General features: G+C 42.3%; 1 protein-coding gene across 4 annotated transcripts; it reads right to left on the reverse strand.

Moving 5' to 3' along the window:
• Nucleotides 1-27,892, reverse strand: LOC6599317 (voltage-gated potassium channel subunit beta-2). Of its 4 annotated transcripts, XM_026991303.1 has the most exons (11): nt 27,793-27,892; nt 27,019-27,116; nt 26,496-26,656; nt 26,162-26,447; nt 25,694-25,986; nt 3,881-3,951; nt 2,339-2,657; nt 2,141-2,268; nt 1,702-2,039; nt 1,410-1,628; nt 1-1,265 (listed from the first exon to the last, which is right to left on the reverse strand). In XM_026991303.1, exons 1-11 carry the CDS (start codon nt 27,863-27,865, stop codon nt 1,164-1,166), a joined length of 2,088 nt encoding a protein of 695 aa, XP_026847104.1. In that variant the 5' UTR covers nt 27,866-27,892; the 3' UTR covers nt 1-1,163. The 4 variants fall into 4 exon arrangements, with proteins under 4 accessions (XP_026847104.1, XP_026847103.1, XP_026847102.1 ...); XM_026991302.1 differs by lacking the exons at nt 25,694-25,986; nt 26,162-26,447; nt 26,496-26,656; nt 27,019-27,116; nt 27,793-27,892 and adding exons at nt 5,214-6,073; nt 18,785-19,337 and having other exon boundaries at nt 3,905-3,951; XM_026991301.1 differs by lacking the exons at nt 25,694-25,986; nt 26,162-26,447; nt 26,496-26,656; nt 27,019-27,116; nt 27,793-27,892 and adding exons at nt 5,214-6,073; nt 18,785-19,336.
• Between the last annotated feature and the right edge of the window lie 17 nt (nt 27,893-27,909).

A 27,909-nucleotide genomic window follows, 5' to 3' on the forward strand; every position in this document is an offset into this window, starting at 1 on the left:
TTTTCTTACACGCTGATATTTTTGTTTTGTTTTTTTTTCTCTAGATAAAAATTCATAAGCGCCATTTAGTCAGCCGATTTCTGATTTGATCTCCTGCCTCGCTTCGCTTGTCTCATTTAGAAGGCCATACTGGTGCGTCTTCCACCCAGGCCCCCGCCAAAGGAGCCACCACCTCGCGTCAGTCCGCCGTGCGAGACACTGCGCCCCATGCGGGCCTCGCTGCCCCGCCTCTCCCTGGCCCGCCGCAGCAGATCCGAGGTGCTGGGCCGGCGACTGTCCTGGGATCCGCCGCCTCGACGGCAGGCCACAATGTCGGAGGTGGAGGAGCGGCGTATGGTTGAACCATCCGATGAGGGCATCAGCAGGCTGGCTCCTGTTCCACCCCCTCCCACACCTCCACCTGCACCTCCGCCGCTGTATGGAGAGAGGAGGCTGGGCGAGACCTGCAATCGCTGACCCACAACCGACTCTCGTCTGGAGGATGGTCCCGCGCACGGCTCTCCGTCTGGATCGACGCTCTCGATGCGCAGATACGGCATCCGTCGCTGGCCTCCGTCCGCCGCTAGCACCTGGACACCACCCGGAGAGCTGTTCGCATTGCCGGGGCTTGTGCTGCCGGTGCGCAGTCCGCTGTAGAGGGATTTGATGTGAAAGTCCAGGGACTTGAAGTTGAGCAGGGAGCGACGTGGCGGTGTCTCGCTGATGTTCATATTGGTATTGGTATTAGTGAGGCTGCTGCCGTAGTTGTTGTTGAGCGTGTCAAATTGTGACTGAGAGGGAAGAGGTGCCGCTCCTGCTGCCGCTCCTGCTGCCGCTCCTGGTCCTGCTCCTCCTCCTGCGACTGTCATCGAGCTGCTGCGGATGGTGATGGCCTGATGCTGCTGCTGCTGCTGCTGCTGCTGTTGTTGTAGTTCTTGCTTGCTTATTGTTGTCGTCATAGTATTGCTACTTAGGCTAGTTTTACTACTAATCACTTTCAAAAATTTATTATCATTATCTAAGGACTCCTTTCGTCACTGAATGAGACAGAAACCCTGCTTCGCAGCATCCTTGGCAGCGTCCACCTCCTCGATGAAGGCCTCATCCTCGACATGCTTCGGCGAATCGGCGCCGCAGGGACCTCCCCCGCTCAGGCTGAGCGGCCCCTGCGGGCAGGCTGATTGTCACCGAAGCGCCAGCGTCGATATCATTGGCGGCCGTACCGGTTTATTCTCCAATATCCGCTCCAATTCCAGCATTACGCTCGATGACAGGCGCGGCAGTAGCTGAAATACAGTTACAATCAATTCACAAGCCACAAGTCCAAAAAAATCATTAGAAAGGGCCCAGGAAATATGGGCTCTTAATTTTCTACTATGTGTATGGAATCATCAGGTGCAAGTTCTTGGAATGTAATGTATATCTCTCACCTGCAGGGACTGCAGAGACTGGTGCAGCTGCTCGGCAGAGGTGGCGCCCAGGAGAAGGCACTGGACGGGCTCGTGCTTGAGCGACCAGGCGATCGAAAGCTGCGTGGGACTGCAGCCCAGCTTCTCGGCCAGGGCGGCCAGGTCGCGCAGTCGGTCGCAGTGGCGACGCCCCTCCTCGATACGGTCCTTGCCCCAGCTGCCTTGCGGCGAAAGAGCAGCCTGAAATAGTAATAGAAGCATCCAAGAATAGTTGTTAAAGTGTCGATTGACAGATAACATAGATCGCACTCACATTCCGATTGATCTCGTCTTCGGTCCAAGAGAAACTCTTCGTCTTGAACGAGCCCTTGGGCAGAAAGATCTTGTCCCCGTTCTGGGTGTCGCTCAGGGCCATCGACAACGGACCCCAGGCCATGAGGCCCACCCCGATCTTGTTGTACATCTCGGGCAGATAGAGCTCGCACTTCTCGCGGCAGAACATGTGGTACTCGGACTGTTCCACGATCGGGGTGATGCAGTTGAACTGCCGGCAGTTGGTGTAGGCCTCCATGATCTCCACCTGGCTCCATCGTGCCGTCCCCCAGTACATAGCCCAACCCTGCTGTATCACATAGCTCATGGCACGAACCACTTCTGTGGGAGAATTGAGGGGCAGCGGAGAAGCGACAAAAAGGGATTACAACGTTTTCCTATGGCATGCTCACAGAATGGACAGGACCCTAGACACTCACCCTCCATGGGGCACATAGGATCCGCCTTGTGGATGATGACAATGTCGATGTACTGCAGCTGCAGGCGCTGCAGACTGGCCCGCACGCACTCGATGATGTGTTTGCGCGAGAGGCCCCGCTCCTCGGACCTGCGATGGATCGACACGGAATGAAGGATATGAGGGGTATGAGGGGATATGAAGGGATATGTCCACTCACTTGGTGCTCCAGTAGACCTTCGTGGTGATGACATAGGCGGTACGCTTCCAGCCCGCGCGCTGCAGTATCTTACCGATCTCCGTCTCGGAGTGGGCCTCCGAGATGTCAAACAGATTGATGCCGCTCTCGATGGCCAGCTTGAGGATGGCCTCCGCCTGCTCGTCGCTGACGCCCGGCGAGAAGACGGGCCAGGTGCCCAGGCCCACATTGGAGATCCTCAGGCCGCTCTTGCCCAGATTCTTGTACCGCAGTCCCGGCGTCGGTGTCGAGCCGTGGCGCAGCGGCAAGGCCGGGTTCGAGCCGAGACTTATCGAGCGGCCTGCGCTCCACGGAATGCCCAGGTACATGGTCATCGTCGGTTCACGTGCCGCATGGAAATGGTTTCGGTTTCAGAGGGAGCGGTTCGTTAGTGAGGCCTTCGCATCGGGGCTCGAGTGTGTCCGAGGAACAAAAAAAAACACACACACACACAAAAAAAGACGTGCAAAAAGCAACAGCAACAACAACACAAACATTAACACGTAAGAAAAAATTAGGTATTATTATGAACAGCGTCTAAGCAGGCAAGCGTCTAACGAATACAATGCCGAAGCACCAGATACCCTACACAGATCGCAGATCAAACGGATCGTGAGACAGAAGTACATTGAGGAGGACTCGATTCTCGGTGCCGAAACATACAAAATAGGTAGGTTCCACTTGAGTCTTTCTTTTCTGAGAATTTTACGCAAAAGGCGATCTCTAAATAATGTCTGGACTCGCTGGACTAATGTCGCTTGAGTGGAGGACCCATATGATTATCCTGCAAATCCATTGACTAGTTCTAGTTTGTATTTGATTTGCATTTATCCAACGTTCTACGAATGGATGCACTATCTGATGTCTTCACTCAAAGAAATTAATGAAAATGCCACCAAAAAACTAGTATTATCGAGTTGCTAATGGCTCGGCTGAGGCAGGGTAGAGGTCCAAGCACAGCAACAATAACAGCAGCGACATGCAATGAACATGAATAAACAAAAGTGACATTCTTCTGTTGGTTCCTTCCTTCCTTCCTTCCTTCCTGCCACCAGCCTTTGGTCTCTGCCGCCGCAGAGTGCGTGCCTCCGGTGCGTGTTCTGCGTCCGTGCGTGCGGTGCGGTGCGGTGCGGCGTGGCATGCGGCTTGCGGCAGTGCCATTGGGAATGTGTCGGTGGTGGGGGGGTGTTTAAATGTTTCACTCACGCCCCCGGCCTCGCGGTTTGTTTTGGTTTTCGTTTCGTTTGGTTATTGTATAAACGAATAAAATAAATTACAACTTTAATTACAAGTTCTTTTTTTGCCCCCGCACTTTTCTGATGGCGAGGTAATTTGCCAAAGAAGAAATAATAATACAAAAAAAAGCGTACAGCTATCGATGACTATGACATGCTCAAAAAATAAAAGAAAGAACATGCGATTATCGTGTGAAAGCATACAAAGGCAAGACAGTCAAAACAATCCGTAACTTGGAAAGGAATCAACGTAAATGATAAGCCTATTTGATAGTGAGAAATTTGATACCGAAATCAAGATGACCGCCCGTACCACTGAACTCCTCCATACAGTCGAGTGACGCGATTGGAGCCCGGCACCTGCAAGCAGAACAGAACCCAATATATCAGAAAGTGGGCTACAAATGGGATTTGAATATATCTAGTAAATATTTTACTTAAAACTGATTTTCTCCCCAACGTATAACGTCAACGGTTCAGTCCTCTAAGAGTTAACATTATTTCAATGGGAATATTGAGTGAATTTTATGCTTTTATGAGTTTAGTGAGATATTTGACACCGTTTGCATCCAGATATCCGTTTTGCATGGGATAGAATATTATACTTCAAGCCGCCACATATCAGCCTTGATCAGCGCTCAGTGAAGTATCGAACGCGTGAACCGCGACTGATGCATGGCTTACTATCGCGACGCTGTAAATATAATCGGGTTCGAATCTTGAATTTCACGTGCCGACTTTTTTGTTGAAATAGACGCTCTTGCAAACCATTTCCGTCCACTTTGCATTCTTAGCCCCATTAAATTGGAACATTTCTTTCATAAAACCGAAGTATTGAGCGTCTTTGTTTACGTTCTTCTTATTCTTGTCGATGTTTTGGCTATCGGTATAAGAAAAAGGCAATAATAAGATCATCTGATTCATGAATTTATGCGTAAAAGTCTTAGTGACTAACCAGCTATAACCAGCACTAATGTCTCATATATGTACATCACTGATCGCTGAGCAAGTTGTGCCGTTGATACAATTTTTAACAGAGCGCACCACTGTTAGGTTGTCAGCTGTTTACCACAGCTGATCGCTAGAAAGAGCAATGTGCTTTTAACACAGAAATTGTTTCTTGTAACTTGTACAAAGTTAACAATTTAAGTAAACTTTTACTATGCAGTCCCATCAGAGTGCTTTGAATGTTTGAATGAACGAAAATTATTCTACAAAATGAGTTCAACAATGTGATTTTAATAGATAACTATTTATGTGAAAATACATAATACAAAAATGTTGGCCTATTTTGTCCTTTTGCCGTCTTTTCGCCTTCAGAGTCGTGTTCTGCAGGTCCCCGAACTATCCTGGCAGGGTGTGCATACAAAAAAGATATATACATACATATGTACATATATTTTCCGTATTCCTAGGTTTCTGTGAAGTTGGATAGGTAATTGATTGTGATTGATGTTGAAGGCAACTTCCAATTGTGTTTAAGGATTTTCTTTACGAAAGGAAAAAACCATTTATTCTTAATTATTGCCATGAATAGTTACAGCCTCCCACACCGATGGTGCTTCGAACCATCTCTTCCCAGCACCCTGCCCCTTTCTCCCTGTCCCTCTCCCGCACATTACCTGTAAATTGTGACCGGATTCGAGTCGTCGCTCGTATTGTCCACATTGTTGTTGGGATTATTGTTATTATTGCTGTCATTGGTCGAGGGCGCAACTGCGCCGTTGCTTATCATCCGCTGCTGCTGCTGCTGCTGCTGCGTCACGGCTGCCTGCGCAGTCGTTCCCGTTACAAAATTCAAATTTCCGCCTGGCAATGCCATCATTATATGGCTGCCATTGAGCATTGGCAGTGGCGTTGGCAGCGATAACTGCTGCTGCTGGTGCTGCTCCACAGCTCCCACCATTTCCAGTGGCATGGGTATCGATGTTGCAGTGCCATCCACAACATCGCCGCCGCGCTCTCGCTCTGGCGCTCTCTCTCCGGCAGTGCTGCTGCTGCCCTGCTCGTGTCCCAGCAGCAGCGGCGTTGTGGCATTGCTCGCGTCGAGTATGCTCTCCTGTGTGTGTCCTGCCCCTGCCCCTGCTCCTGCGGCGCTTGTGGCAGCGCCAGCGGCAGCGGCAGCCTGTGATTGCTGCGGCTGCTGCGGCGGAGCTTGACTGCCGTCGCTGTTCAGGTTGCACAATGCCATGGACATCTTTTTAGTTTTCGGCTGCGGCCGTTTCCTGTTATTTTATTTCTGATTTTTATTGGTTAGACACTACTGGACGCCATTGCTGCTGATTTTCTTGAATTTTTTATAATTTTCTATAATTTTTCTCATAGGTGTTTTTTTGTTTGTTTATATCCTACTAAAACTGGACTACAAATCACAATGGAAATGTCTTTTCTAGCATCTTTAAGGCAAAGTCCAGTCGATAAAAGTTTGCTGTTTTGATGGATTTTCAGGTTTAAGACTTTTCCTTATTTCAAGCCCGATATACTATACGATATATACAAATACATATATGTAATCCCGTCGAAAGATAGTGCCTGGAGTCTGTTGTCTCTGCTTTCAATACCATACCAAAAAAGAAACCCACGATATCTTGATTGAAAAGTTTTCTTAAAAGTTCAAGAGGGGGTTACCCCAGGCCCCCACAGAACAAAGCAAAGCTAAACAAAGGCAAAGCAAAGCAAAACAAATGAAACGAAACATAGAGCAAAGAGCAGACCAAAAAGAGAGAGAGAGAGAGAGGGCCGAAAGTCTGTAAGAGAGCGAAGAAAGCTTTTCACCACACTCGCCCGTGCGGCAGAGAGCAGCAACCGCCTGCAACTTTGTCGCATTCCATTTCGATTTGCACTTAATGGAGGGTGTACGCGGAGCCACCCACCACCCACCACCCCCGTAAGACTTGTGTAAACATGGTCTAATCATTGTCGTACCCGCTAGACACACATATGGCGCACAGCATACACCTGTAGTACACAGATCAAGAGCAGAGCAGAGGCACATACAGACGAGTGTGTCGAAAATAGACTCTTCAATTTGGCCGCCTCTAATCCGATCCGACTCGTGTGTGGGCGTGAAAGCATAAGCACAGTCTCGTATTGGCAGGCGGACAGCATTTGATTTCCAATTATCGGGCGGACTGTTTAATTATAGCCCCCAACCTTGACAATGATTCCCAGCCGAGGCCTCGCTGCTCGACTGGCTGGCTGTCAGCTCCACATTGGAGTGGGATTGGGCTTGGGACTGGGATTTGGTTAAGAGCTTCACCGAGCCTTCACCAAATTGACAAGTGAATGGGTCTATCTGTCTGTATTTCTATTGCTCTCGACTAAATCGAATTTGAGCATGTGTAGCTTTCCACCACGACCTCTTGACGTTTATGCAACGGCCAACGCACAGGTAATCCGTTTAGAGAGAGCGGGGAGTCGTGGTCTCAGCCCTAATTGGGCTTGTACTTCACTTTTGCATAGCCTACTTCTGGGATCAATGACCAGTTTTCACGGCATGCGGCAGCCCCCGCTCTTGCCTCAGAAAGTTGACGAACAAGTGGCAAAAGTTTTCCAGCTCAATAAGTAGCTTATCTGGAGGATGGTTGCGGGACGTACTCATACGTGCCGGGCCGTGCCCCAAGAGACAATGGCAGCTAATCTACAAATTAAACTTTCAGACACACGCACACAAAAGAACACTCGTCCCGAAAGCTCTCTTGTTATCCTTGATTATTATCGCACAAGTGTAGATGTTAAGGTGTAAATGAGATTATCAGGCACAGGAGCTGATGGCCCACCCGATAGATCAACGTTAAGTGCTCCCCCAGTATCCATTATCCAGTGTCCTCCCCCTGGATCATCAGTTGGCGTTAAGGGCTTCCCTTAAGTTAAGCGTTGATTAAACGAGGCACACATCCGAGTCGGTACTGAGCAGTACTTAAACTTGGATTACCTCAGAATATCAAAATCGACACAGTTTTCCAAGCGGAAGTCATCTTTCTATTATATAAAAGCTATGGTCAAAACTACTTTTATGGATGCCAGACAAGCAGCTTCTCTACCGATTAGCCAGTACTTGAGCTCTGGTCGTCACTTAATCGTCTTATTCCTGGCGCATTCCAAGTGCAAGTTAACGTACCCAATTCCATTGAGCTCTTATACGAGTTGTAAACAATCTTTGGTTTTCCAAAACGAAAACAATTTCAATCTTGGGCCTCCGCCTAATTGATTTCTAAGATGTACAATCTCAAGCGCCCCCGCCGCAATCCCATTCTTTGACACTCGCCTAAATGGAAAACCAATGTTTGCCCACACCCGGCTTCTCATAAACAATCTCACTCCCGGCTTTCTGCAGATCCTGCACTTTAGGCCTTTTACAGTTCTCTCTTTGGATGACGAAATCTAATACTCGGGATGGCGAAATCAATTGAAATGTTTATAGAAAAACGATTCCCGAAAGGGATCAACGATGCAAAGATCAGAAAGTTCAAATCAGTCTTGATCCAGCAGCGACACCGCAAAGTCTAGCTCAATATTAAGATCGCGCAATCCCTTGCCCGGAATTCCTTTGTGACCCTCTACTTAAATCTATATCAGTGAAGTTCGAAGTAAAATAAAAACTTTTTAAAAACACAATCCGCTACCGCTATTGTTTAATTGGCGCCCAACGTGGGGCGACGTTGTATAAAAAACACCGAATGATAAAAGTGTTGCGTCGTGCCGAAACCCGAAGGACAATTAATTAATGGAATAAATCCTTCAAAATTAAAAACGCGGAGTGACTGTGTGATATAGATAAAAAAAAGTGAGATAAAAAGGAAACAAACCGGAGCTTAGGGTGTGCAAAAACAAATACAAATACAAATACAAATACAAATACAAATACAAATACAACGCAAAATACAAATAAAACAAAAAGCTAATCAAGGCAATTCGTAAATACAAAAAAAACCAAAGAAACCCAAAGTTTTTAAAAAACAAAACCAACAAAACCGACAAAACCAAAATACAAAGAAAGTGAAACGATTAGCGAAGCCAAAGAAGGAAGACCCCCAGAAGACCCAGCTGAGCAAAGAAATTTAAGAAGGAAGACCCGTTCGAAGATCTGCCAAACTAAGAAGGACGACCCCTACCGGATATTTCGTGAGCAAGAGTTGTATTAATAAATATATAAGTTCAATTAGGATATATAAGATTATAAAAACTAACATATAAGAAAAATTAAAAGTGGATCAGCTAACTTTAGATTTTGAAAAACTAAAAATGATTAACTCTCAAGCAAGGACCGATCTCACAGCAGATCTGGTCAAACAATTGATAGCACTTCAAATTTCACAAGTACAAGAGCAAATTGTAAATTTAAAACAACAAATAGAAACTAAATCCGATCAGGTATCGGATTATCAGGCAGAAACAATAGACGAGACAATAAGAGACGACACCACATTGAAGGTAATAGAATCCCTACCAATTTTTAATGGTGGATTAAACCAATATGTAGGATGGAGGGAAGCTGCAGAAACTGCAGTGAAGTTATATAAGAAAGGAAGTAAGCAATATTATATTGCATTAACAATTTTGAGAAACAAAATAACAGGACCAGCACATGACGCACTGACCAACCACGGGACAGTTCTAAATTTTGATGCCATACTTTCACGGCTTGACTTTGTTTACAGTGACAAGAGACCTATTTACATAATAGAACAGGAATTAAGCGTTCTCCGACAAGGGAACCTTTCAATTATAGATTTCTATAACGAGGTTAACAAGAAAATGACCTTGTTAATAAATAAGACAATAATGACTCACGGAAAGGACAGTGAGATCACCAAAGAATCAAATAAAAAAATTAGAGACAATGCCTTACGCATTTTTGTCACTGGCCTAAACGGCGGCATTGCTGAAATCCTATTTTCATTGAATCCCCCAGATTTACCGAATGCCTTAGCAAAGGTACAGGAATTGCAATCTAATAACATTCGGGCCCAATTTGCCTACCAATTCAGCGGTCCCAGAAATTCAGGGAATAATAATTTTAATACCTTAAGATTCAACCAACGACAACCTAGGACTAACAGTTCACCATTCGACCAAAAAAGGGATTTGCAGAGGAATAACATGTCTTGGGGACAACCCTATTTCTTGGGTAATAGACAACAAAATCAGGCCCCAGAACCAATGGAGGTAGACGAATCTATACAAATCCGGAACCGACAGAACAGCAATCAATTCAGGGGAAATAATAACAATAGAAACTATCGGGAGAATACTAACGGTTATTATAGGAGAAATAATAACAATTATAACAATTATAGCCAAGCCCAGCATTTTAGGGCAAACGTAGTACCGAATAATCAGTCTAACGACAATCAAGCGCAGAAACGAAAGCTAAACGAAATGTCGGAACAACCGGCTAATAAAGCAATGAGGATAAATAACATTGAGGAGGATCATTTTTTAGATCAGCCCCCGAAGTAGGTCTGCCCTACCTAAAAAGAGTAGACAAAAAAATAAACAGAGAATTAAAAGTTTTGATAGATACGGGAGCAACTTCCTGTTATATAAAAAAAGGAATTTACGACAATAAAAAAGAATTACCAATCTATAAGAAAGTTGCTACAGTGAATGGGTTTTCAATAATTAAATATTTCCATAATATAACTATTTTCAACACAAAGCAAGTGTTTTATGAAATAGATGGAATGGAGGCAGATTTACTAATAGGATTTAACCTATTAAAGAAAATCGGAGCGGTTATTGATACAGGAAAGGGGACTTTAAGTTATAAAGACAATGAGGAGAAACTAATATATGACGAGGTCCTTTCTTTAAACAAATTAACCTTTATAGAAGGAAAAACCATCCTTCCGTTGAAGGAATATATAATAAAAAAATATTTTGAAGAAGAAAAAGAAATGAAAAGCGATTCAGTAAAGGTAGAAGGAAGTTTATATAGCTTGGGATCAAAAAATCCTGAGCACGCCGACGAAGAATTATCCGTCAATAGTTTGGGATTCAAATATCCTGAACCCGCCGTCGTTGAATTATCCGACACTAAAAGTTCGAATAGTTTGGGATTAAAGAATCCTGAACACGCCGTCGTTGAATTATCCGACAATGAACAATTTAAAAGTTTGGGATGCAAAAATCCTGAACGCGCCGTCGTAGAAATATCCGACATTCAAAATTATGCAAATTCTGAATTGAAAAAAATGAAATTGTATAACACAATAACCTACAAAGAGGACAATTTAGAAAATCTCAGAGAGAAAATGGTATCTATCATCGAAGAAGACCATGCCAATATAAATTTACAGTTACCGTTCAGAACGGATATAAAAGGAGAGATTAACACTGAACACGATAGACCGGTATATGGCAAGCAGTATCCATACGCTTATTCGGTTAACGATTTCGTTAATAACGAAATAAGTAAAATGTTAGATGAAGGTATAATCAGACCTAGTAAAAGCCCATATAATTCACCGGTAATAGTAGTACCAAAGAAGGGAGTAAATAAGGACGGAACTCCTAAGCATAGATTAGTAATAGACTTTAAGAAACTTAATGAAAACACTATACCGGATAGATACCCTATGCAAGATCCTTCAGTAATCCTTGCCAATTTAGGTAAAGCAAAATATTTCTCGGCCATTGATTTAGAGTCAGGTTTCTATCAGATTTTAATGAGGGAATCAGATATTGAAAAAACATCTTTTTCCATAAATAACGGCAAATATGAATTTCTAAGAATGCCTATGGGATTGACGAACGCTCCCAGAATTTTCCAAAGGGCAATGGACGATATACTTAGAGAACAAGTTGGGAAAACTTGTCACGTTTATATGGACGATATAATAATATTTTCAAAAACTATAGAACAACATTATAAAGATCTAATTCATATAATTCAGATATTGCAAAACGCTAACATGAAAATTTCACTAGAAAAGTCTAAATTCTTTCAATTGGAAACCAAATTTCTGGGATACATTGTTTCCCAAAATATCATTAAAACAGATCCAGACAAAATCTCCACAATACAAAACTATCCAATTCCTAAAAATATCAGAGAGCTACGTAGCTTCTTAGGACTAACAGGGTATTACAGAAAATTTGTCCGAAATTATGCCACAATTGCCAAACCTTTAACAAAATATCTGAGCGGAGTAAATGGGAAAGTTTCACGAAGGGCATCCAAGAAAGCATTAATACAGCTGGATGAACCAGCAATTGGAGCATTTAATAATTTAAAGGACAGTTTAATAGCACATATTGAATTAGTACAACCAGATTACAATAAAAAATTCACATTAACCACAGATGCATCGGACATAGCAATAGGTGCAGTTTTGTCGCAAGATGGGAATCCCATAACATTTATTTCTAAAACTTTAAGTAAAACCGAGCAATTATATGCTACTAATAAAAAAGAATTATTAGCTATTGTATGGGCATTAAAAAATTTGCGAAATTATTTATACGGAGTGAGTGGAATTGAAATACATACAGATCACCAACCTTTGTCCTTTGCAATGTCGCAAAAAAATCCAAATGTTGAAATGAAACGTTGGTATTACTTCATAGAAAGTTTCACACCAAAAATCATTTATAAGCCAGGCTCAACTAACGTAGTAGCGGACGCGTTATCTCGGATTAAAATAAATCATATGACAGATAGTGATGTCGACCAGACAGAATCAGAATCAGACATAAATACTCAGCATTCAGCAGAGAGTAGTTTCGAAAACGTCATTCAAGAGACTAGCAAGCCTCTAAACCAATTTAAACAGCAGCTACTATTAGCGCAAGGGAGATTCACAGTTCATGAGTTAGTAAGAGTTTATGAAAATACCCGACATATTATTGAATTTGATACGGTTGACAATCTGCTAATCATTTTAAAAGAATTTATTCAGCCTCACTTAACCACAGGAATACACTGCACTTTAGAAGATTTATACCTTATCCAAAATAAGCTAAAGGAAAACTTCATAAATAAATTTCTCTTCACGAGAAAGTTCCTTCAAGATGTAGTAAATTCAGAAGATAAAGCTATAATTATAGAAGAAACACATTGCAGAGCCCATAGAGGACTAGACGAAAATTACAAACAAATAACTAAGCTGTATTATTGGCCAAACCTGCACAAAAAATTAAAAGAATATATAAAAAATTGTGAGATCTGTAACAAAAACAAATATCAGAGACACCCTGTAAAAATTCCAATTGGGGAAGCTCCCATTCCAGCAAAAGAAGGAGATCAATTACACTTAGACATATACTATGCCCAAAACCTAACATTCATAACTTGTATAGATTCTTATTCCAAATACTTGGTGGTCAAGGAAATTCAAAGTAAATTAAACATTGAAAATAAGGTAATGGAAATTTTACAACACTTTCCGTTAGCAACATCATTAATGACTGACAACGAACCAAGCTTTACTTCAGCACAATTTAGATCATTCATACAAAGAAGTAACTTAACTATTTATTATGCTGATCCCAGACACAGCACCTCAAATGGTCAGGTAGAAAGGGTACATTCCACACTAACAGAAATAGCGCGGTGCATCAAGGATGAACTAAATCTAACAGATTATTCAGAAATAATAATAAGGGCGGCACTGAAATATAACCTGACGATACATTCAACGACCAATCAAATGCCATATGACATATTGTATAACAAAATAGAACACAAACATAATCCAATATTACTTAAGGAAGCTCAGACCAAAATGCTTAAGATACATAACAAAGATAGAAGAGAAAAAGATTATAAAATAGGAGAAGTAGTCTATGAAAAGAAATTCGGGGAAAGAAATAAACTACAATCCCGATACAAAAAGCAGGTAGTTAAGGAAAATCGACCGAATAAAATTATAATCAACAATAGAAACAGAATTATACATAAAGATAACATCAAATATTAAATATTTTTTCCAGAAAATGTATGCGAATATACTAATACTGACTTTTGTTATATTGACGACTGCGGAAGTAATTGACTATACGCATAGTGACTATCTATTGCTCAAAGACGACAGAGACGTTTACACTTATGAAACATACGCTGAACTTTTCCATATTACTAATTTGAGTTTTTATAGAGAGATAATTGATAAAGAATCCAAATATGTCAACAAATCAATTAATTCAGACGATGAGTGGGAAATATCAATGGACTTAAGTCTATTAAAATTAATGATTTCAGAATTAGTTCCAAAACGGAAAGAAAGGGGAATAAATGAATTAGGTACCATTTGGAAATGGATAGCAGGCAGCCCTGATCATGACGACTTTTTGAAAATACAAAATAAAGTAAATGAATTAACTGAAAATAATAATAAACAATTTGTAATAAATTCCAAATTTTTCAAAGAAATTGAATTGCTATCAAATTCATTAAAGAATGTCATCTTCAATGAAGAAACGATACTGAGAAAGCATCGTTTAAAATTAATAACTTTTGACCTACTAAATTTAGTTGATACCATAACCCTCTTAAAAGTAAACATTTTCAATACAAAAATTTTAAATAAAAACGAAATAGAGGACATTTATAAGCATGAAAAACATAATGTTGAACTGTCTGATCTGTTGGACATTGCAACGGTTAAAATAATTCGAAATGCAGATTTAATAATCATTTACATAAAATATCCTCAAATTAAAGATATTTGCAAGTTTTACCATGCAAGAGCCATCTCACAAAATGATGGAATGTTAGTTATAAGTGAAAAAGTTTGTGAATGTAAGGAGAAATACTATTTAATGAATAATTTTAAAAGTGAAACTTTTAACAATTACGCACAAATAAATTTAAAGAGTACCTGTTTCACCAATTTACTTAATGGCTTTAAAGCCAACTGCACTAAAAAAAGGGAAAAAAACAAAGAAATAGACATCATTCAGGATGGTGCCATATTAGTTTCAGGCAAAAATATCGTAGACAATACTACTTTGTTAGGATCGTATCTCCTTATATTCAACAACACAATTGTAATAAATAATATAACCCACATAAATGATAAGGGTAAAATTCTAAAATATATATCGCATCATAGATATAGCGATTTTGAATTAGTTGATTATATACAATCAAATGATAAGCAATTTTCTTTTGATAATGTTAATATTTTAAATCCCCTTATAACATTAGGTAATACGGCCTTACCATTAACAACATTATTTTTAATCATTTTGATATTGTTAATGTTATTTTACTTCTGCTATAAATTAACCAAATTTGTACTTATTAAATCAATAAGAATACCGTCAGAAGAAATAGTGGAAAGCAACATTCAAATACTGTCAGAAGAAATTAGAGCTCTATCAGAACTTCAAAATGTATCGGGACGAAACATTTAAGAATGGGGGGAGTTAACGTACCCAATTCCATTGAGCTCTTATACGAGTTGTAAACAATCTTTGGTTTTCCAAAACGAAAACAATTTCAATCTTGGGCCTCCGCCTAATTGATTTCTAAGATGTACAATCTCAAGCGCCCCCGCCGCAATCCCATTCTTTGACACTCGCCTAAATGGAAAACCAATGTTTGCCCACACCCGGCTTCTCATAAACAATCTCACTCCCGGCTTTCTGCAGATCCTGCACTTTAGGCCTTTTACAGTTCTCTCTTTGGATGACGAAATCTAATACTCGGGATGGCGAAATCAATTGAAATGTTTATAGAAAAACGATTCCCGAAAGGGATCAACGATGCAAAGATCAGAAAGTTCAAATCAGTCTTGATCCAGCAGCGACACCGCAAAGTCTAGCTCAATATTAAGATCGCGCAATCCCTTGCCCGGAATTCCTTTGTGACCCTCTACTTAAATCTATATCAGTGAAGTTCGAAGTAAAATAAAAACTTTTTAAAAACACAATCCGCTACCGCTATTGTTTAATTTGCATGCCACACACATGCCCTGGGGATGGGGTATTGGCTATGGGGCATGGGGCATGGTATGGGGTATGAAGCAGAGAAGGAAACCACAGCAATGCAATGCAATTGGAATGCATTGGAATGCAGCACGCGGCAGATGACAGAAGTACACATAGTCGGACAGTTCCTTCTCTGTGTTGCAAGTCTCTCTCTGTCTCATCGCCTTTTTGCTGTTGCCACAATACGGTCGGTGTCGTTTGTTTGTTTGTTTGTTTGTTTGTTCGAATGTCTCGCTGATATTCTGGTGTCTGCACTCAAATCGCATCATTCACGATTATCTTTTTGCTGCTGGCAGTTGTTGTTCCTCGGTAGTCGGTAGTCGGCCGTCGATGGCTCTGACCTTGACACGAGAAAGCATGCACAAGCAGCACATGCCGGAAAGGGGTTGAGGGTGGGGGTGGTTGGTCAAGGGACAGAGTGAAAGGGAAGGCCGAAAGCCTAAGCTGTTTACAAGCTTATTAAAGCAGCAGCAACAAAAACAGTTACAGCGTCAGCTTCTGGTTCTGGTTCTTAATTATGTGCCCAGGGCACAGGCACAAAGAAGACCAGCAGCAGCAGAAGGAATAACACTAGGATCGATGATTTGGATGCCCTTAATGGATCGAAGGGTTCCCCATGTAGAATATGAAGCCATAACTTCTATGGCTGCTATACGATTGCCGATTTCGATCCTTTTTTTCTGACGTTTTCTTGAGAGACCACAAAAGGATACTGAACCTAACCCCCCCTCATTTTGCATCACGTCTCCCCTCATTTCCTCACAGAACAACACCAAACCCTCAAGACGGATCCCCAGGCGGATGACCGAGGGGCCCTGCCGCATGACGCGCAACTTTGATACCCTTTGGGTGAGAGAAACGGTATGGGAGAAGGGCCAAAAAGCAAAAAGAGAAGAAGAATGAAAATCCAATTTGATGCAGTTCGCTGCTGGCTTTCCCCGGCACTGGGCTCGGTCTCTGGGACTGACTGCATCATCCTCGGGCCCATCATCATCCCATATTCAACCTTGACTTGCAACTGCAACATGCATGTGCATGTTGCCATTTGTCTGTGTCTGCGTGTGTTTGTGTTCATGTGGCGGCTTAAAAGGGTTTTGAGGCATAGGCCAAAAGCGAGAGCCCAGCAACAAAGCAACCCAATTGGAATTCCGTTTTGTCCGACTCTGCCACTTGCGCAGCACGTAGCCAAAAGTGCAAATAATAAAATAAATATGTATGTATAAAATACTAACACACACACACACACACTTGTGTACATATGGTATGCATATATGTATATGCATGTGTGAGAGTGGATGTATTTTGTTGTTGTTTTTTTTTTTTTTTTTTTTTTAACAACCGCAGCATGGCGTGACACCAACACCGGTCGATATGCCGCATTTCTCTCTCACTCTCTGGCTCTCTGCGGCCTGCCTCCTCTCCTTTTGATGGGGGCTTTCCTTTTGTGGCCAGGCCTGGCCAGAGGAGAGAGCAGAGGACAGAGAAGGGAAGGGAAGGTAAGGGGAGAGGAGAGGAGAGAATAGAGGTAAGGAGAGAACGGGAGAGCAACTGCTGGTGCTGCTGCTGCCCTGACCCAGTGACTCGATTCCCAGAGTGACCGGCCTACGGCCTACGTCGGCCTGGCCTATGAATATGCGGGCATACGAATACGAAAACGAATACGAATACACGAACGAATATGAATATGGGAGCACGGATGTGCATCCGAGTGTGAATAAAACATTCGATAATCGATGAGGATGAGGCAAGTGGCAAGAGGGATAAAGAATGAAGGAAGACGGATAAAGAATGAGGCACGAGAGAACAGCCATGAATAATGGGGAAAACCAGATGAAAATCAAGTGAAAAGCAAACAAACTGAGGCATAGCGGATGAAGAATGAGGCAAAAGGGATACAAAATGGAGGGTAAGTGACGGAGAATGATGGCGTGGAGGATAAAGAATGAAGGATGATGCAAAACGGATAATAGATAGCGGATGAATAAGGATCAATGGATAAAATATGAACAACAAAAGAACAAGGAATACGAAAGAGTTGAGGAATAGGGGATAAGAGATAAAGAATGAGCAAAGGGGGATAAAGTGTGAGCGGAAAAGGAATAAATAATATACGAGAAGGGATAAAATGAAGGCGGAGTGATAAAAGGGATAAAGAATGGGGACAAAAGATGAGCGGCTGAGATTTAGTCTTTGGGGATAAAGAATGTTGAAAAACGGATGAAGAATGAGGGCAGAACGGATAACAGATGAGAGTAACGGAGACCCCTCTCTCACATTTGTCCTTACCATTTCAAAGCTGAATAAAACCCAAAAGCAGAGCCAGGATATTGACTAAAGTATGAAAGGATGAAATGATGAAGGCAAAACAGGATGCCGGAAACAGGATATGGGATGTGTGCGCCACTCGTTGCATGTTTGCAGATAGGTTTCCGAGGCTGTCTGTGTGCGAAAGGTCCTCCAAAAACTGATTTGCAACAACAATTCTCAAGTAGACCGATGATTGGTCTTAAAGGAAAGGTCTCTCTTTTAGAGCTTTTTCCAAACTCTTCTATCCCCAGAATTAGGTTTCAAAGCGAACAAAAGCCGCTGCTAATTGCGTTATTACGATCCTTATGCAACTACCACACCGATTGCCCTGCCACCACAGCCTATCGGCAGCCAGATCAAGTGACACGTGGCATGTCATATTGAAATTACATTTCTCACACGAACTCCACCCGGCCCTTTCCTGCCTACATAATAGCCAAATCTTTTGGTTGCATTATATTCCCATCAGCGGCGGCGACGACGGAAGTGAATCAACAAGGTTAGTGCAGACATATTGTACCAGGGGCAAGGCAATGCGAGTGTGCCCCTGTGTGTGTGTGTGTGGGGGTTTATCGATATCAGGGCACAACAATTCAAGCACGGAACAACACCACAATAAAACTTACAGCCAAGCAACAGCGAGTGAAAATAGCGAGTCCATAAATACCCTGGATAAAAGGCAGTCTCTGATCTGAACCACCACTTCCAGGGCCGGAACTAATGGGTGATTCTACCACAATTAAATTAAATTAAATTAAGAGGGGATCCAAAAGATCAGATGCAATAGCTTTTAGGCTACTATTATTATAGAGCAAACATTAAGCAAACCATTTGCCCGCCTCGCAATTCGAGCATACCCTCTGTCTCTCTCTCTCTCTCTCTCTCTGCCTCTCAGTGCACAGAGGGTATACAGTGCAAAGGCAAGTGGCGTGACTGGGTAATTACTTACTAAACACAATTTCTCTTGTGTGGCTGTTGTTCCTGTTTCTGTTTCTGTTTCGGCTTCTGGCTCGGTTTCTGTCTGGCTCTAATGCAATTCACACGACATTAAAGTTCAGCACGCGGAGTTATTGAACCATTTTCTTTCCTTCCCTTTTTCCTTTTTTTGTGTTGTGTTCTGTTCTGTTCTGGGTTTTTTGTGTGTTTGTTTTGGCTCAAAGGAATACAGCCACACCAGAAATTGGAGCCCAAATCCGCAGGGGAACACTGCTGGCTGCCACTGTGGCACAGATGTTGTGTCCCCCTTTTGTTTTTTTGTATCCCCAGCAGTGCTCTTTGCTCTCTACCATTGAGATAAAGACTAACCCATATTTAGTTTCATTGCTGGAGATGGGTATGTGTATAATACTTATATGCAAACACAGTGGGAGGCTCCTCCAAACAAATTTCGAGTGTTCTGTATTATTCTTTGGGGGGATTTGTGGGGAAACTGCTCTTCAGCCACAAAGTGCATTGGCTTTTGCCAAAAGGCAGACATTTCCAGCAGATTTTTGATCAAAATTCAATGACGATTCCTCATAAAGGATGCCCAAGCGCTACACCCTATTACGAACCTTCATACAATACAGTTTTCTATACGAATTTTCCGTCTAACAAATTCGCCTTGAAATTCGCTATTTGGAAGCTACATTGATTGCTTAAGTTTAATAAAATATTCAAAAATATTTGGTGTTCTCGTATCACAAATTACTGCAGGTCGATATCTAAAATAGATGTATATATATCTTCAAGTTTAAAATTCAAAAAACTTTCGATTTGGACACATCATTCAAATGGTTTCCTAATATTTCACATATATTATTTGATTTGTGTCTACGAAAGTCGCTAAAAATAAATAAACAAGAGGTTTGTTTGCAATTTCGTAGTTATATAGATATACATATATTCAAGATCAAGATCAATTCCGAGCATCAGACCAGACCCACTGTGAAACCGTGTTTACGATTGTGCAGCCAGAGCAACCATAGGATGCCGTCCATCCTTGGCCTCCGGCACATCCTTGGCCACTCAGCAGCAATCGGTTATAATCATAGATATATTTTGTTCGTATTTTGCACATTTTGAAAGCAAAGATCCCACAGATTGAAATCTTTTTTGGCACTAAACAGACAACAAGAATAAAAAAAAAAGTCAAAAGAAATTTTGCGAATTTCGATTCGAAAAGTATATGTATTTTATGTATATATTGTATGTTGATCGGTTGGCACTTTTGTTGGCTACTATAGATACTATTTGCAGAGCCCCTGGCGTTTCGTATTTTACAATTATTTATAAATTATTATTAAATAATTTCGTTCAATAGTCGCCGCCTCGGAGCGCGCGCGACGCGTCGGTCTGGCACGCGAAACACGTAACACCGCAATGAAGACGGAAAGGAAAGGAAAGCGCCACACACGAATATTTTTCGGGCCCCGCAGCCGAAATCCGAAAACCGAAATCGGCAAGCTGGCAAAACGGCTAAAACGAAAATTGCGAATGCGACGACAACGACGACCACGACGATGGCCAAAAGGCGAAAGCAGTGGCAGTAGCACAGGCAGAACCTTCGGCAGACGGCAGGCAGCAGGCAGAAGCATTTGGGGCTACCGTAACGGTAACGAATGGCACACACACACACACAGAAAGAGAGCAAAGAAAGGGAGACAAGTGCACGTGTTATTTCGCCAAATGGAAGGAAACAGAAGAGAAACAACAAAACGAAAATAAAACATGACAAGGCGGGGAGAAAACTTTCAGAAGCTCGAGGCGGCGGCATATACCCTTTGATAGCCAGCAAGGTAGGGTCCATCCGAGGTGTGCCGCGACAAAAACGTTTCACGCTGATATCAATATATACAAAATAACTGATTATTATTGAAAACTATCAACGTGTACCTATTAATATGTACATGTGTGTATATATTACACTGAGACATCCATGGCTTCATACTGAAGATGTTCAATATTCTGAAAACTATCGTATCAATTCCCAATGCAAGCCACATTGCCTCTCTTAAATCTTCTTAAAATATCATATACCATCTACATATAGATTCTTCAGTTCGGTTCTTGTCTAGGGTATTTCCTGCTTCGTCATTGAACCTTTCAAAGTTTTAGAGCGAGAAGGCCCAAGCGAGAGAGAAAGAGAGAGAGTGCGTTCAAGAGAGCAGCATGTTTTGGGCGCGCGCAATTTTGAGAACGGAGCGGAGAATGCGGAGCTTTTTTTTCGGCTGGCTATCTGTTTTTGTGGTGAATTTCGGAGGAGAGCTGCAGCCGACGCACGTGTCCCAATTTAAAAAGCCCACCATCAATATGCCGCCTACCCTCCCTCGCTCAATTGCTTCCATTTTTCCGTCTCCGCCTCCGCCCCCGCCTCCGCCTTCGCCTTCGCCTTCGCCTCCGTCCCCTACTCTTCTCTATCTTTCCTCTTCACTTCTCTTGCCATTTCCCACTACACTTTCGTCCCTATTCTGTCTACTCCCTGCACCCTCTTCAGTGACGGGCAGCAAATTGGCTAGCTGTTGGCCCGCCCGGCATGCTGCTGCTGCTCTACTCTCCATGTGCTCGAGTCTTATGTGTGTGTGGGTGGTGTACGTTCGAGTGTGCTGCAATGACAATTCATGTGTGCGGGCTTCCGTGTGTGTGTGTGTGTGTGTGTAGATAGATGGGAATGCGTGTTTTTTATGAGATTGTCTCTTCGGCTTTGGGTCCCAAGTCCCACCGTCAGTCAGTCGGTCAGTCAGCCAGTCATTTGAGTATTCCCAACACTCCGATGTCCTTACACATACGCATATAAATTTTGTAGCATTAATAGGTTTATCTTTTCAGGGTTTGATCTTCAAAGTCGGACCAAACATTTGGCTTTAAATTTTCTCTCTCATTAAAGACGGGCTTGCGGTCGCCCCAATAAGTAGGCAATGCGGTGTGTTCTTAGAAATGCTTAGTCCATGGATAAACCATGGGAATCCATATTTAGTCCAGAATCTAAATGGATTTCATGCAATATTTAATAATAGGTTTCCATGGAAAGTTACACCGAGATCAAAAAACCTCAAAGTTAGTTCAAAAAAATTTCCCAATAGTTCAGTACCGATGTTTATGTCCAAAAATGATCGAAACTCAACTATTTTAACCAATAAACATTATAATTTGATTCACATTGATTTAAAAACAATGTTTTAATACCATGTTTTCCTTCAGATCCTCCAGAGTCTCGACAAAATCTCGACAATCTCGACAAAAACAGTAGGTAGATTTATTTATTTACCATTAAGCATTAAATTTTCATTAACCCAAGTGTATATTGCGTGAGAAATAAGGTTGTAGGCCTCCCTTTCTCATATTTGGAATTTGAAATCAAAAACCCGCGATATTCACAGAGAATAGTGCGTCGCATCACAGGATTTTTGATTCGTGTCGTTAGAGTCGATATATAACGATACCGGGTATTCATTTATACAGTATTTTTCTGGTATTAACGAGCTTATTTCTAGCATACTTTTGATATTTTTCTGGGTCAGGATTCTTCTGTACATCTATCGCATATTTGAGTGCTTTAATGTGTTTGAAAATCGTATAAAACTATAAATCAATATAAAATACTTAAGATTTAAACATTTTGCTGATTTATGAAAGAATTGGAGAAATGGAGAAACGGAGAAATGGAGAAATGGAGAAACGGAGAAATGGAGAAAGTTTTCGTTTCCGTTTTGGCAGCTACTATTGCATTGTAATTGCATTGTACCCACGCATCTAGACCACGTCACTGCCTTGGCCTGTGCATTGCCCTGGCAACTGGGAACAAAAGTGCCACCAGCCACACTGCAGCACCTGTCTGGCCGACAGTCGTGACCGTCACATAAATAATGAATGAAATGTGAACAAGTCATTTGCAAAAGGCCATTAAACACACTCTCTTGCCCTCTCTTTAGAGTACTCGTACTCCCGTAGAAATACTCGTAGTTCTGTGTGCATAAACGAGTGTGTACATTACATTAAAGAACACTTAGCGGAGGCGAATTTTGCCAAAATACAACTACAAGTACGGGTACCCGTACCCGAGTACTCCCCAGGCAATTATAACTCACTTACTCTGTCTGACTGACTAATTGATGAGCGCTGAGCTGCTTGAGCCTGGAGTGTCGACTGTTGAGTGTTGCTTTTCACGAGTTTTTTCGCGAATTAATACGCTATATGAATATAGACCAAAGAGAGATGGAGATGGAGATGGAGGGAGGTAGAGGGATAGGGAGAGACACAACTCCGATCCGATGCCAACGAGAGCGATACCGGAACTGCAGGCCAGAATCAAACAAAGCAAAACTATTGCAACTGCAACATCTAGACATGTACTCGCGGCAGGCAGAAAGGCCGAAAGGCGGGGGGTACGTTTAAAAGCTTGGCCCCAATGAAAAATTAACTATTTTAATTTGAGGCCAGACTGATAATATCCAAATGCTGTCTGCTATCTGCTGGCTGCTATTCAAATCAAATGGTTGGATTTCTCAAAGCCAGTCCCTCCCACACCCATCGAGAGAAGCTCTCCGGCTCTTTTTTCCGTTGTGCCGTTTCCTTTCGATGTCAATCGATGAATTCCCTAGCCGGTGCACATCCAGTCTCCTTAATTATTCAAAAGAAATTAGAGCACTGGGCTACTAGCTGCTGATGCTGATGCTGATGCTGCCTCCACCCTTGACAGAGTTCTCGGATTTATTTGTCAATTAAGTAAATGCCAAGGAGGCTTTTATCGGAATTTTTCGTAAATTTATACTCTGGTTTTTCACCTCTGGTTACAAAGTTGCAAAAAGGAGGAACTTAATACGGCATGGGCCAGAGATTATGACTCCATTAACAGGCCCTATATACGGAAGTCGAGTTATTCAAGCACATATTTACTTAAATTATCTTTACAACAATAACTAATAATAATAAATGTCTGCAATTTAGAAACTATAATCATATCTTAAGAAATGTAAAAAAAATTCGTTATACAAATAAAAAATAAAAATAATAATACACAAATATACATATGTACCATAAGAAATTATCAATAATAAATCAGAAATAAAAATTAAAAAATAAATACAAAATAATAATAATAAACGTAAAATGTTCAATAATAAATTCAGTAATAAATAATTATAATAAGGAGCGTCTAAATAAAAAAAAAATGAATTAGTAACATTTTAGTAGCATTGAAAAGTTTTCCATTCAAAAAAGCTCCCCAACAGTAGTTGAATTGAAGGAAACCTAAGGTCTCAGCTTCAACAAACTGTTTTCCTTGCAAAAACAAATATTTGGTAGTAAAATACTGCGCATACTTGATATCATAGAAGCATCAACTATTTCTAGATGGATTTAAGCAATAAAATGAACTTTCTTTGAAGAATTACAGACACATTACTTACATTTACATTCCACATTGCGTATGCTTGATTTTATAGATACATATATGAATAAACTACAAGCAGTTTACCCCAGACTGACACAGATAATGACACACACACTTTATACATATATAAAGTACATTCTTTGCCTAATTAGAAACCCTTTTGCGTACCACACTGCGTATACGTGACGTTGAGCATAGAATTGCACTCATTTCGTGTGTGTGTGTGTGTGGTGCGTGGTTCGTGTCTCTGCTATGCATTTTTGCATTTGGTGTGGCCATGCAATAAAAAGTGCAACGACAAAAACTGCCACACTGAAAGCTTGCTCTCTCTCATGCTTTTAGTCGTCGCATGGTGCATTGCACAGCTTTCTGAGAGTGAGAGAGAGAGTAAGAAAGTGAGAGAGCAGCGCAGCGAAAAGTGTGGGTGAGTGGAAAAATGTACGCCTGCTGACCTTAGGCGGAAGGTTGGCCGAATGCTAACGACAGCATTTTGAATTATTCGAGTCAAAGGCAAATGGGGTGCGGGGGTGCTCGGGTGCGGGTCAAATGGGTAGAATAGTGCAAATAGTGCGCCCGGAAAGTCTTTGCACTGTGCAAACTATTTTCTGTTGCGTTTGAAGAAAAGCCCTATGTCGTTCTAAATGCAACGGATAGTAGATCACGTTGAAGGGCCAACAAAAGTATAATCAAATAACTATCATACGAGTGTTCATACTTATGTACATTGCTGAACGTTCTCTATGGTAAAAACACTCTATTGACCCACTGTGTGCTTGCGCACTATATTTGCATACACAGTATGTACATACATCAAGTATGCAAATCATTCGCCTAGAGCCCCCAAAAAAGCTAGAAGTAAACGATGTATTTAAATACGAGTATTTGCACATGTTCGTGAGGGCTCAAGAAGCAGAATAATGTATACATATTTTATAACACAGAAATATCTTAAAAAAAAAAAAAATATGAATACCCAGTTGAAGAAACCATATCGTAAGCGATATAGCCTCGTAAAGGTATAGCAAACCATCCGAAAGCGTTAAGAAAATTAATCATACATTTGTGAGCCTTTAATCAATTATTTGAGAATCATATTTTAACACCTCTTTGGTCCGTTTACGATAATAATAATTAGTCATCGCTCGCGGATCTGTCTCGTTTCTACTTCTCTTTCCACTCGTTACTCGTCACTCGTCACAGCAATGGATACTGCATGACTCTCTAACGCAACGTTTCAATATATGTATAAGACGAATTATCATATAAATTACTTCAATTGTTACCCAGATATCATTAAAAATAATATCATGAATGCAATGGGGCGTTCCGAAAAATGTCATTTGGGATAAAATTGTGTCCGAGCAGAGCACGTGATGGCCGGCCAAACGATTGAATAACAAATTGAGTAACGAGTACATTGAGAAGTACTTAAGTATAATCGTCTATGACAGATTAATATGTGTTTAGGCATATACGATGATTACTCACATGATGCGATGGTAGGCATCCAGCTGGTTCTGTGCGCACGTCACGGACTGCTCGGACTCGGTGGAATCATCGCGCAGCGTGGCAACGCCGAGCGGCAAGATGGGAATGATGGCAGCTGTCGCAGCTGCAGCTGTTGCCGGCGGCCCCGCCAATGTCGTCGTTTGACCCGTTACCGCTGCGGCTACCGTTGACGTTGACGCAGACGCTCTTCTGCCTGCTGCTCCTGCGCCCCCGCTGACGCCTGCTGCAAAGTTCTGCTGTATGGACGATGATGATGCTGTGCTGTCAAGCTCCTATTGAAGGAAACCAAAGGATCAGCAATGCGGTAGAACAATGAGTGAGAATGGTGCAGAATGGTGAGAGAGCACAAGAAGTACATAACAAAGTATGAAAGAGGGATGGAGAGAGAGAGAGAGAGTGAGAGTGAGAGGCGGTTGTGTGGGGATGGGAGTAAATCTATGCAAAAACCTTGATCTCTGCCGATTCCGGAGTGGAGTAACGCTTGCGCTCGTAGTGAATCTCTCGCTCGATGGATCGGCTACGAAATGCCGGCGGTATACAGCGATCCGGTGGTGGAGTCTGTAGCTTTGGCGTCACGGGGGTGTTGCTGCTCCCACTCCCACTGGCGGTGGCTTGCTGCTGCTGTTGCTGCTGCTGCTGCTGCTGCTGCTGCTGCGTCGACTGTTGCTGATTCAGTTGCAATTTCTGGCGCTGCTGCTGCTGGGATGTGGAGGCTGTTGGTGGACTCTTTTCGCTGGGCGGATGGTGGTGCGACGACGACGATGACGACTGCTCTTTGAGCTCCTTCTGCTGCTGCTCCTTCTGCTGCTGGTGGTGTTGGTGCTGCTGCTGGTGTTGGTGCTGCTGCTGCTGCTGCTGGCGCTGCTGGTTCTGCTCCTCGCGCTTCTGCTGACGCCGTATCTCAAAGTCCAGCAAGCGTGCCTCCCGTTGGTCCTTGTCGCGCTGTTTGCATGCAATTGTTGCAAAGTGCATTCTTACTATAAATTGTTGTTTGTGTATTAAGCCGCCATGTTATCGGGTTATCGGGTTATCGATTATTGTATATCAGGTGGTTATCATTAATCATTAATCGTTAATCAGCTATCGGTTATCGGTTATGCTTTTTGCTTGTTTTGTTTTCTGCTTTCGCTTTCGCTTTTGTTAATTGGTTTTTCTTTTCGCTTCGCTAATTACGCGTTTGTTAGACAGAGACGCACCATCGACAACGACACACACACTAGCACACGCACACACTGAGACAGACTGAGCGACTCAGAGCGAGAGAGAGCACGGCGCCCACACACACACCACTCCACTCCACTCACCTTGTAGTTGATGGCGTCCTGCTCTTCCTTTTTGGCCTCGCGCTCGTTGCGCTGTCGATCGCGCTGCTTCTCCTCGTCGCTTTGTGCAGTTTTGCTGTCTGTCGGATATATATAGAAAGATAGAGAGAGAGAGAGAGAGAGACAGAGGGAGAGAGCGCAAGAGAGATAAAGAGAGAGAGTGGGAGAGACAGAGAGAGAGAGAGAGAGAGTCGAATGTTGAAGCTGATTTCAATATTTGGCTTTACAGTTTTTGTTATTGTTTTTTTGTTACGGTATTTGTTACTGTTATTTTATGTTTTTAGCGTAGCGTTTTTCGAGGGCATGCAGAGAAAATTACTCCAAAAAAATGTACTAAAAATGGGGGAAACGAGCAGCATGCTGGCTAATCACTATTCACTATTTACATTTACATTTACATTTACAGATGCATTTGCATTCGCGTTTACACACACAAAAGTATCACAGCATCTGAATTTTCGTGGATATAATATGTACATATGGTAGATATCAAGGCCAAACACCACAACATCGAGAGCATGCCCATGTCGTGCTGCACTGACACTGGTACACTGATACACTGGCCCTGCCCCTGCCACTGCCACTGCCACTGCCACTGCCCCCACGCACGCACGCAAGCAACAAACACAACAAGCAGCAAATACCACACAAGCAGCCACGCCACACCACGCCACGCCACGCAACGCACATCAATCGCCTGGCACGAAGTTGGTGTGTTCTGTGGCATATTCCACATCACATCGCATCTCTACTTACACTCCGTCTCCTGGTTCTGGCCACGTCCGCGTACGGCCATCAGGTAGCGGCTCAGCTTGCGCGGCGGCGACATGGTTCTCCGTATTCCGTTCTCAGTTCTCCCCAGGCCAGGCAGGC

Source organism: Drosophila persimilis, unplaced genomic scaffold (assembly GCF_003286085.1).
Source record: "Drosophila persimilis strain 14011-0111.01,24,50 unplaced genomic scaffold, DperRS2 tig00000663-arrow-arrow-pilon, whole genome shotgun sequence".
Taxonomy (NCBI): Eukaryota; Metazoa; Arthropoda; class Insecta; order Diptera; family Drosophilidae; genus Drosophila; species Drosophila persimilis.

Coding starts and splice junctions, on each gene's coding strand:
- LOC6599317 (XM_026991303.1), bottom strand. CDS start 27,865: ATGTCGCCGCCGCGCAAGCTGAGCCGCTACCTGATGGCCGTACGCGGA. Junction 27,117..27,792: donor CCAGAACCAGGAGACGGAGT/GTAAGTAGAGAT, acceptor TATATCCGACAG/ACAGCAAAACTGCACAAAGC. Junction 3,952..25,693: donor GATGCCTACCATCGCATCAT/GTGAGTAATCAT, acceptor TTCTGCTTGCAG/GTGCCGGGCTCCAATCGCGT.